Source organism: Balaenoptera physalus (genome assembly GCF_965194825.1).
Source record: "Balaenoptera physalus genome assembly, chromosome: 14".
Taxonomy (NCBI): Eukaryota; Metazoa; Chordata; class Mammalia; order Artiodactyla; family Balaenopteridae; genus Balaenoptera; species Balaenoptera physalus.
The window spans coordinates 45,318,597-45,330,734 of NC_138893.1; the positions used below are offsets into that span (position 1 = coordinate 45,318,597).

The 12,138-nt window shown below is 40.0% G+C and overlaps 1 protein-coding gene across 7 annotated transcripts in view; it reads left to right on the plus strand.

Moving 5' to 3' along the window:
• SORCS1 (sortilin related VPS10 domain containing receptor 1) overlaps window positions 1-12,138 on the plus strand; it is a 556,698-nt gene that overhangs the window by 455,660 nt on the left and 88,900 nt on the right. For all 7 annotated transcript variants that reach the window (XM_082425095.1, XM_082425099.1, XM_082425096.1 and 4 more), the window contains exon 17: window positions 2,673-2,786. In XM_082425095.1, the coding sequence (XP_082281221.1) occupies window positions 2,673-2,786 (114 nt within the window). The remainder of the gene's footprint in view (window positions 1-2,672; window positions 2,787-12,138) is intronic.

The following is a 12,138-nucleotide window of genomic DNA, read 5'->3' on the forward strand; positions in this document are numbered from 1 at the left end:
ACAGCCATGGAAGACTTTTCTGATTTTAGTGCAAGAATGGAGTCACTGGTATTGCCGTCTGTGGCTTTGTGAACCTAGCGATAAGAGAGACTTTTTCCTTTACCAGGATTAAGCTAGTTTAAGCTGGAAAAGTACTGAGACATTGAGAAGTTAAATATACTCGGAGTGCCACAGTGTTCTTTCTGGAGCATTAGTTAAGCAGAAAGCTAGCTTGTGGGTCCAGTGATGCCCTTGCTTTGTTCTGGTTTTGACATTCAGATGAGGTTGAAATATGACTGAGGATGAGTAGGTGGTGACTCCCTTGATCATGTCCATCTCACTTTCTGTTCCTTTTTTTCCTTCTTCTTTATAAAATTTATTTATATGCTTTTGGTTTAGAGAAAGCATTTTCTAAATGTGTATATCAGTGTTAAATACTTGAAAGTTGGCCAGCATAAGAACCAAAGACATTCATTTAACAATATTAGCTGCGTAGCGATCATCGGTTACGTATCTGATCATCAAAATATCAGTGCTTTTTCAGCCCAATGATTGGGCTGAAATACTGTGTACATACACATCACATATCTTAGAAAAAGGAAGTCATCTGTCATGCTACCATGACAGGAGCATTCTCTAAATAAATAGTACTGGTAGGCCTGGCAAACTGGCTGCTCAGACCAATAACCCAAGGCTGTTCCTCTCTTGTTGGTAAAGAAGGCAAGCCAAGAGTCAGTTCTTTATCTCTCCGGGCTCAGCCAGAGGGAAGGCAGAGAGCTTCAGTTACATGAGGGCTCACAAGGAATTCTGGGGGCGGCCTCCCCAGCCCTGACTTCTGTTTCAGTCAGTGTAACATTGTTACAATGACAAAAATATTTTATCTCTGTCCTACCTTTCAGGATTGACATCCTGAAATGCATTCACAGGGAAAAGTTCCATGGAGAGTGTGTCATTCATCACATCCCTCTTTCTGAAACCTGACTGCTTCTCCTTCACTCACTCTATTCAAGGAGGATCCGTATGGGGAGTTAACTTTTTATCTTAGTGGTTTGACTTCGGCCTTAGCAAACAGTCATTCTTTGGCAGAGAGCAAATTTATTTTCACATAGAAAACCAAAGAGAAAAAGTAAGTCCCAATTCCCTGATTTCTTCTGGAAACCTTTGTTCCTTTGGGAATCTCTTCTACAAGGTTGCAACATAAGCTAGTCTTTTGCTGTTGGCATTGCCATGTGTTGTTTTCTTCTCAATTTTAAGCTTGACTAGGGTGAAAAGAACACAGGGTAAGGAAATCAATTAAGTTTCCCCCTTCCCCCATCTCTCACTCCCTTTAGTCTTGGCCCAATTCCTGCATTCATTTTTGATTGGAATCTGCTGCTCATCCCACTAACTAGAATGTAATCGGAGAAGTGGGAAATGCATCATGAACGAGGCCATCGTAAGGTTACCTGGTCAAATGGGATTTCTGTAACTGCATGATTTCTGAAAATACTTTGGAAGGATCGCCATAATCTTATTGGTTTCTACTAGTAGCTAGAGCCTCGGTGATTCTTCTTGACTATAGCATCATGAAAGGTGGTTGTCACTGAATGTTCTCTCTTGGCTTGGCTCTCCCCTGGACAGCCCTCTACCAGATGACCTTGCCTGTTGTTCTTCAGCATTTGTAAAATAATTTCCTTAAATGAACACTGGGTGTCCTGTAGGCAGCGTTCCTGAAGTCTTCCTACCCATGCTATGTTGCACCAGCACCAAATCCAGCTGGTATGGGCAGAATTCTAGGTGCCAGCTGCCTGATGACAGGCCCCTGAGCAAGCCTAATTCTCCTTCCCCAACCCTTGTGTGCCAGTATCTCACTTCCATTACACAGATGGGCCAGTTCATACTAATGCTCACTGATTGCCACTTGCGATTTATCTGTGCGTGCGGAGGAGCAATTTGTTGCCATCCTCTGCGCCTGGGTTCATCTTTCAGAAGCCAAGAATATCAGGCCACTCAGAGGCTCCTGGAGGTAAGAATGCAAGGAAGCTGAGAAAAGTCTTTGACTATTTTCAAACTAGAGAGAAGATTTAAAGCAACTGGCAGCATTAACGGCATAGGATGGAGCTTTTCCTTGGGGGAATGCTTGCAGCAGTCCTGAAGGACATTTCCTATCCTGCTATGACTTTGAAGCATATGGCTCATGCACAGAGAGACCTGGCTCAGCTCTCCTTGGTAGATCCAGATGTCTTGGAAGAGCACCCCAAAGGCATCACTAGGAATGAGGATTATGCCACATGTGGGTGCCTTAAACTCTTCAGTGAAACTTGACATTGAGGACTAGACTTCCACCATTATAGCTTTCTCTGGGCCCGGCCACAATCAGTACTGTGTCTCCCCCTAATGAGAACAACATCTACTCTCCCAGCTTAAAGGTGTTTAATGGGAATTATTGGGCATTGAGCTTTCCTCTTTACACATGCACCCCTGTGGCCTCCAAGCTACCATTTCTCAAAATGGCTTCTGTAGAATGTTTTCATGGGTAATTGATAGATATTCCATGGAAAAAAAAGATTCCATTTTTGGAAAGACATTGATTCAGTGAATGCCTGTTTTTTGACTAATTGACCAGGGTAGACGTTGGCTGTGGACTGACGTGCAATTGTTGTCAGTAATGTTGCCATCTACTGAAAGGTTTCTCTTGGCTCTTTCCCCAACAGTGACTATGGTTATGAGCGACACAGCAATGGTCAGTGCCTGCCAGCCTTTTGGTTCAATCCATCTTCTCTGTCGAAGGACTGCAGCTTGGGACAGAGTTACCTCAATAGTACTGGGTGAGTGTCTGAAGCAGTGGCCTTAGGAGGTCAACTTCTGCTGCCTCTCAGCCTGTGTTAAACTTACCGAATTACTTCTGATCAAAGGCCAGGCCTATTTCATTACAGCACTGATTTACTTGCTTTTGTTCATTTTAATAATGCAGCACAAATTTGCATTAATAGTGCAAATTTCATCTGAGAATAAGACCCCAGTTGCAAACAAAGAAACGAAACAGGTTCCTTGGAGGAAGGTGGCAATGATGATAATATATACATATCTTCATTTTTTGATACTTTATTTCAGAACTAGTTAATCACATGAGCCTACCTTTTACCTTCACGACATCCCTGTGTGGAAGGCCGAACAAATATTTCCCATGTGCATTTCCTGTTTTATAGATGTGGAAACTTGAGGCAGAAAAGAAGCTCATTGACTTTTCAAGAGTATACTAGTGTTAGTAGGAATGTGTTTCATTTTCTCTCTGTCCAGTCTTGACACATTGAAGGCATGCTTTCTGATCTTTATAAATCTGGAATCAGAATCTAAATTTTGTGTTTAATGATCTGTGTTGTGGGGTTTATCCAATATTATTTAAGAAATACTATAAAAGGGAAACCATTCTGTGACTTTCCCACAATTGTAACTGATATTTATGGACTTAGAAAATAGTGTGTGGCACTGATTTGGATTCTAATTCAGAAAAACTATTAAACGACATTTTTGAGCCATATGGGGAAAATGGACTATGGTCTGGTGATTAGTGATGTATTAATCAGGGTTTTCCAGAGATACGTTTTTCTATCTCCAATTGGAGATTATATATATATATGTGTGTGTATGTATATAAAGAGATTTGTTATAACGAATGGGAGCACCCAGCTATGGCGGTGCGCAAGTCCAAATCCTGACATCCGCAGGGTGAGAGTTGGCAAGCTGGAGACCCAGGAGAACAGATGGTTTGTTTCCAGTCCCAGTCTGAACGCTGATGGTGAGCCAGGAAAGCTGATGGTGTAGTTCCTGTCTGAAGGCCAGCGGGGTCAAAATGCAGGAAGAGCTGATGTTTCCATCTGAGTATGAAGGCAGGAAGAAAGCCACTGTCCAGTTTGAAGGCAGTCAGGCAGGACAAATTTTCTCTTATTCAGAAGAGGGTTAGCATTTTTGTTTTATTTAGGCCTTCAACTGATTGGAGGAGGCCCACCCACATTAGGGAGGGCAATCTGTTTTACTCTGTCTACTGATTTAAATGTTAATCTCATCCAAAAACACCCTCAGAGAAACACCCTGAATAATGTTTGACCAAATATCTGGCCATCCTGAGACCCATGCAAGTTGACACATAAAATTGACCATCACAGGTGATATCAGGTTATATCTAAATCTAAATATTTCTATTATATTAACTAAATATATTACATATTTAGGTGTCATAATGATATTCTGGTTAAGCTAAAAAAAGAAACCTTATCTTTTAGAGATACACAATGTATGGCGTTTGTTTTAAAATATTAGAAAAAAGGGATAGGTTTAGTAAATTTTGAAGATAAGTTAATGAGGGCATGGGTATTTATGATACTGTTTTCTCTCATTTGTGCATATTTGAGAATTCTGATATTGAAAAGTTAAAAAGAGAGGGAAGGAAGGAAGGGAAGGAGGGAGGGAGGGAGGGGAAGGGAAGAAGGGGTGGAAGGAGGGAAAGAGGGAGGGAGGGAGAGAGTAGGTACCTCACCAATAGACCAGCATTACTTGACAGTTGCCCTTCTCACTTCTCACACGAGCTGCAGTACAGAGGAGAGGATGTTCATGTTTCCATTTACTTACTTTTGTATTTGAAATTTTAAAAGTTTTTTTAATTTTAAAAAGTTACCAAAATAATATATACTACTCTCAGAGCATCTCACCCTAAGGGATTTTTGTTGAGTTGTCACATCTGCTGGTTTCATCCGTTCCATTCAAACTTTTCGCAGAAGGAGGGAGAAAGCATAGACATGTACATCAAATATTCTTATCTCTGATTGAATAAAGAAATAAGCTGTGATTTATTTGAAGAAAAACACAAAATCTGAGAAAAATACAAATAACGTTTTTACAGCAATGGGTCGGTGAGGTCTTCAGCATCTAGCATCGTGGGAAAAATTGAAAAGGGCTGGTGAAATAACTAAACTTAATGGTGAAGAAATGCCAAAGACAGGAGTTTAATCACTTGCATGTACCAGCATGTTTAGACATTGTAAAGGGCATTAGGAGCCCCTGAAGCTAATTTCAGAAGTGATTTTTTTTCACTGTCAGTCAGGGGAGTTATACTATTCTCTCTTTGGTATTAATGAGAGGAGGCTGAAGTACAGAGGGGTCTAATTGTTCCAGATGCTACTCAAATCACTGTAATAAGGCAGAATAAAGGCTGATGTACCCTCACTTTTCAGTTTATTGAGAATATATATGTATTTTAATTTTATAATTATATACATATATTTACACACACACACATTTTTCAGCTACCCCTAAATAGGTTTCACCATTCCTTTGGTGAACTCAGTATGTGAAACCCAAATAAATCCTAACCCATATAAAATAAAACATCAGAGATGAATAATTTATAATATTCTATTCAATGGGAATTTTCATCTATGCCCTATAAAACTAAAATTTCAATTAAAACAGTGGTTCAGCAATATGTGTCCAGGTATATAAATGTTTGTCAGTGCAGTTATGTTTGTTAATCACACAATCACAAACATTACTTTCTAGGGCTCCACCTCCACTCTCTGAAGGTTGTTCCTATCAGTGGGTATTACCTGAGAGCATCTGACCCTAAGGGATTTTTCCTGAGTTATCACATCTGCTGGTTTCATCCGTTCCATTTAAACTTTCTGCAGAAAATCATCAGCATCAGTGAGCAAGTTTGTGTAAAAGGAACATATGATTAATACCAGTCATCAGCAGATCGGATGAATGCCCTGCTCTCAAAAGTAAGGGGCTCACAGGTGGAAGAGTGACCACCTGCATAGCGCCCTATGGGCTAAGGTCGAGGAGTGGGGTATCAATCATAACCCCACAGATGAACATATTGTCTAAACTACACATTTGCATCAGGAATAGGAAGACCATTAGCTGGGACGGGGACCTGAAATCACCCTCAGAGAAGGCCCCAATATCATCAAATTCCCATTTGCAGTGTCTGTAGCCAACTCAAGAGCTGGCAAGAGATAAAGCGTAGATGAAATTGAAAAAGAACTTTCTGCCCTTCTGAATACCACTCCAGTCCCTGACCCCAGATGTCACTTGGCTCTATGTTGATTCAGTGGCATTTCATAAGCACAGATTCAGTAATCTGTTGTAGCTACTACAATGCTGCCATTAAATATTTAGCTTTTCACTTACAGATGTTTAATTACAAAAAAAAATACATGTTTTCTCTGTTTAAAAAGCCAATTTAGATTATCACCCCAATCCTGGCCCCCTTTCCCACACAAGTGTGATCTGTTTGATATGCATGTTTCTAAACACTTTCCTTTGCATTTGTCAGTGAATAATTAGGCCAAGAAAAAAAATATACAAAATTAATTTGGTTGTTTTTATATGCAGTTTCCTACTAGATGTGTTGTTCTTCTAGTTCCCGTTTTCATTCAGAAACATAACTTAAACATCTTTCCAAGTCAGAGTATATAAGGCTACTCTCCATCTAATTTTTTTTAACTCCCTAGGATTCAAGCACCTGGGATTATGTAGTCATCCCTTTCATGGACATTTTGGTCATTTCCTGTTTTGTGCCGCTATAAACAGTGCTGCAGTTAGCGTTTTCATAACATAATAATTGTTACTAAAACACTACAACAATAATTAGAGTCTCTTTTGGCAATTGAAGGTCTTTCTGATAGCTCCTAAAGCAAATTCCACCCAGTCAGCTGATTACTTCTTAGAGCTGAGTATCCAGGCATTGCCACATATCTCCCCCATTAAGGGTTGAAACACCAGCTTCCTGCCCACGCACTGCCTGTGAGTCCCACACATGAGCGATTCAGTTATATTAACTGCCATCCTCCTTTAAAACACGGACACCAGTGGATTCTGTAAGGGAGCACTGAGAGGAAGGGCAAGCAGGATTTCCCAAATTAAGAAGGTGTGAGGCAGGTGATTGTAGGCAAAGGAACAAGAGATGGTGAAAAGGCCATGCTGGTAGTTTTCTCAAGGACAAGCCCTGACGTCTGTGCCTGGAAGTCTATAGAATTAAGGAGCCACTGGGCCCCGTGAGTCCCTCCAATGCCTGTTTTAAGCCATCCACGAGCATCTCGGGTTGTCAGCACAGAATCCGTGTTAGCTTCAGGCTGGGATGAAGTGCAGAGCAATCACAAGGGCAGGGTTGGTTTGAGAGTTCTTGCCTCCGTAGATTTCACTCACCAGGCACCTCACTTGCCTCACCCAGTCCCTTACAGCAGGGCACAGACTGCAGCCATGCAATCTCAAGCCAAACTTGAGTTGAACAGGTCTACTAAACAATCCTCCCTTGTCAATCGAGCTTCACAAGCAAATCTGCCAGTAGCACCTTTCTGCGAGTTGACTTGAAAGCCTGCAGGTAAACCTTCCTTTTATTTTTTTTTAAGGCCTCACTTTGTAAATGGTTATGGTTGCTCTCACGGTTAGTTTATTACCCTGTGTATATAAACAGTGTTCTCAGGTTCACTCACTTCACTGTGATGGAAACATTCCAGCATTGGTTATTATTATTCCCAATAGAAATGCTATTTCAAGGAGATGCCAAAATTGTTACCAGCTTCACTGTGTAGAAGTGAACAGGTGTGCAGTTTTTGTTTCAGTCTTAGCAAGGTCTTAGAAAAGAGAGTTGGAATAAGTATTGAAATAGGTACAGAATGTCCCTCCAGGTGACTGTAGCCACCAGTCCTTAGGGCTTGGTCCAGTGGTCTCAAGTGTCCAATGTCCACACCACAGGACAGCGTGTGGGCATGCTTCTACCACGTTCTCCCTGCCTCTTTTCACCCTTTCCTTCATGCCTTCCACAGCCATTCCATGCAAAGCAAGGAGGCTGGTAATGGGGCCTCAGCCTGTTATGGGTACAGAGTAAACTCAAAGGGGGGATGTGTTGTTTGGTGAAAAATAGAGTTATTTTAGAATGAAACAAATGAAGAGTCTTAATCCAATCTCTGCCATTTACCTTTATCTTAAGCAAGTGACTTCCTTTCTTTGAGATTTAGTTTCGTAACCTATAAAATTTTGCTATTTGCTTTTGGAGGTTGATTAAATATGATACTGTATATGAAGCATGCAGCATAGTGCCTAGCAGATAGTAGTCACTTTACAAAATGCAGATGCCATCACCAGCATCTGGACTTTTGGACTGAAGGGCTCCTCTGGAGTGAAGGTAAAAAGAGGGGGAAAACTTCCTTTTATTGTGTATCTATAGTTGAGACATTTATTTCATACTTAATAGTCATGACAGTACTGAGATCTAGAACACATTTAACCTAAGCCCTTGTTTGGTCATCGGTAAAACTGAAATAATAGCTTGTGTAGGCTCATAAAGTCACATAATTAGTAACCACTGTACATCAAAACCCATGTCTGCCCCAGTACCACTCAAGGCAGATAACACATTTACCTGATTAGTAAACGAGTCCCTTTTCTTCAAGTAAAATGAAATCAATATTCATTTGTATATCATCTGGCATTTAGTGCTGAAATAACCTCAAATTCATTCCTCTGTTTCTCCATCGATGACTATAAATATCTCAGTTTGCACATACAGAAGCCCAAGCTTATTTAGTTGTACTTATATATGGTTAAATCTTGTTTATACTGTTTTGGATCCAGGGAACATGATAACAAATTTAAGTTGCCAAATTAACTAGGATGTTGCTCGTTTCATGCCAACCGTAAAAGATTCTGTAAATGTAAAATAAAGTGGACATTGGGCTGGTTTATTCTAAGAAGCCAAGATAATCTTCTCAAGGGACAGATTTCTTTTTGCTATTAAGCCAGAGATATTTCTAGATGTGTTTACAAAAAAGTGGGTATAGAAATTTTTGTCTGTGGAGTTTCTTTAGAGGAGCCATTAATCCCTCCCGAAAGAATGTAAATGTACAGTGACAGTTCTTATTGATCCTCAGGGTTAGTTTCTCAATATTCAATGGGAATATTTACTCAGGAAGTTAAAAAAAAGGATTTTAAAATAGCATTAATTCAGTATCTATATAAAAATACTTAGTGGGTCCAGGAAAAATTATATACACATAAAGTATAGCAAAATAGCAATCTCCATACTGTCAGCATACATTTAGAATGTTTTAAAAATGCTTTCTATATAAAGCAGAAACTAACACACCATTGTAAAGTAATTGTACTCTAATAAAGGTGTTAAAAAAATAAATAAATAAAAATGCTTTCTATAAACAGATTCCTTTCTACATCAGCTATGAAAACATTTAGACCTTGGTTATCCTGCCACTGCGCTCTGGGCTTGCTATTTCCAGGGTCTCTGGGGGCTGTGGTCATTTCCCAGGTGATCCCACTTCTGATCCTGATGGGGATCTTGATGTTCAGTCTGATTTATTCAGCAAGATTTGTCAATGTGCATCACAGAGAATAACTGGTCCTAAAAGTGGTGCATGTGTTTCAAGTCCACAGAAAGGAAATCACTTGCATTGTTTATAGACCCAGCACTGCAAGGGCCCAAGTCACTGTTTTCTTGGAACTCACCCATGCAGTCTCACAGCAAACGCTCCATAACTGTCTGTTGCTGCAAAGTTGATTTTTCAGAATATCTTTCTTAGATGCATTTTCCCATATTTTTATGGGATGGCATTAGGGTTGGAATGAAGAAGGTGTGTGTGGAGATCTGGTTCCTCACATCGCTGTCCTTGCCCACATCCGTGGTATTGGCAACAACGATCCTCATCCGTGTGGTATGGCATCATGGCAGGAGAGTGCCAAACTCAGTCCCAAGGCCCATAGCCACTACTTGCCCCCTGTGTGAGCTTGGCAAGCCCTCTAAACTGCATCTCCATTTTTTCTCACGTGCAAACAGAGGGATTGTGTTGGATGATCTTTGAGATCCCTTCAGGTTCTGACCTGTCCATGACCGATTTGAAATGATTCAGTATTAGGATTCCTCGGACTGCAGATGCTTAAAAGTAGGGAAATTTTCCTTCTATAAATTTGTTGTGCAACTGGTTGACTCCAGCAGTGGATTCCATGAGCCATTCTCGTGATTTTTGATGCTGTCATTTAGTTTAACTTGGCCATATGTCTCACTTCGTCAAGTTGGCATTCAGAATGAAGTTACATTCTATTTACTGTTCACATTAAATGACTTGTGCTTCCATCCTACTTAATGCAAGAGAAGTTTTCTCCCCTCAACCTAGTATTCTGTCTGATGAGAGTCCCCTAATCCCAAGGTCTGCTTACTCAGTTTAAGGGGAAAGTCCTGAGAGCTATTGCCTTGAGGAGAGAAACTTGGAGAATCTGCTTAGTCAGCCATGGAACCCTATTCTTTCTGAATGTTGGGGTTTTGGCTGCTACATAGGATTATTGTTGAAATATGCGCACATTGGGTCTAGAAAGATTTTAAGTGTTAGCCATACACTGTCCCCAGAACCAGCTCCCTTCTCTGTCCCCAGGACTTGCTCCATTTCTCGTTTCAAGTTAAGTATCATTGTAACAAGGCGGTTTTTCCTTGAAAACAAAGACACGTAGTACAAGCCAAGAAATTAAACTATTTAAATTCTTCTCGTGTGCACAAATGAGGGTCAACAGAGCTCAGTGACAACAAGGCCTACCTTGGCTATAAGAAAACCTAGAGTTCTAGCTCTTTCTTGGTCATTACGTGTAACAACTACTGTGAAAAAAGAGGAGACATCATAGGAAAACATAATTTCTACACTGATTTTTAATGAATGAATAGAAGCTTGACAGAGTAAAGACCATCCCAGGCATAATGAACAATACAGGCAGAAGAAGACATGTAGACTTCAACCTGGCCTGAGCTCAGGAAGCATGTCAGGCAGTGGAAAGAGCTAAAGCTGAAAAAAAATGCATTGAGGACAGATCATGGAGCTCTCCTTTAAACCTGAACTTTACCCTTTATGGATAAGCCATAGGCAGTTTTGAATGATTTTAAGGAAGGAATTGATGTGGTCTGATTTGATCTTAAGATAATCTTGGCAGTAAGAGCATGGCTTCTATTTTCAGGGAACTTGCTGTATAAGAGCAAGCTAATATTTAAAACTTTAAATACTAATTTTTTACTACCTTTTGATATTTTAATATTTATTAAGGTCTTGCAATGTGCCAAATTCTATGCTAAGTCCTTTTGAATGCATTATCTCATTTAATCCTCCCAAGAACTTTAGGGAAAGATTCTGTAATTATCCCATTTTACAGGCAGAGAACCCAAACATTAGAGTCTGGGTAAATTGCCCAAGTTTATCTAATGAGTAAGAGCCTGCATTTAAACTCAGACTATTTGGTTCCACAACACTAGTTTTAAGCACCAGGGCAGTGATCTTTAATCCTGGCTGCACACTAGAATCACCAGGGGAACTTAAAAACAAAAACACACTGATGCCCAGAATTCTCAATTAAACCATAATTTCTGGGGGCAGAGTCTTGACATCACATACAGTGTTGTGGTTGACTAAACTAGACTATATTGTCAACTTAGCATACACTGAATAGTCATAAACCTCTATATCAAACATCTGTACCATAAACATCTGTACAAAATCATAAATTTAAAAAAACTGCTGAATAGCAAAATCACAGGATATGAAGACTGCCACTGTTTTTTCCAGTTTTACTCTCACAAAGAAAAACTATGGCCTTCCTCTTTTTTTTAAGACTGGCAGGCAGCCAGAAGGAAAATCAAAGAGGGTAGGGGTAAAAAGGAAAAGGTGACAGAGGAGTATCAAGAAAGGAAGGAAGAGAATAGCTGAAACTGGGGTTGTTGAAGTAACAAGACACTATCTACAGATGAACGGTCGGTAATATCAAAGGTATATTTGCAGAATGTTTCCTTTCAGTAATTGTACAAAGACTCCCTTGCCATTACAAAGCATTTTTATTCTTGGCAGATTGAAGAATGTTTTACCAACTAAATGCATCCCAGTAATATTCAGAGCTTAGGTCCAACATAAGCATAAGTTGCCTTGTTATTACAGAGGTAACCAGCCCCATTTAATAACATACTAAATGTATTATTCATTTATGTAACTCAGACCCAGGGATTGCTGCTGGGATGCAAATTGAACCATTCTGTAATGCAGGTGTGTGCTTACTTGAGTAAATGAACTCTGTATTTCTGCACAATTTTCTTCTAAATTTCGGGGACTGGTCTGGTAGGGCTAATGTGATGCCATTTTC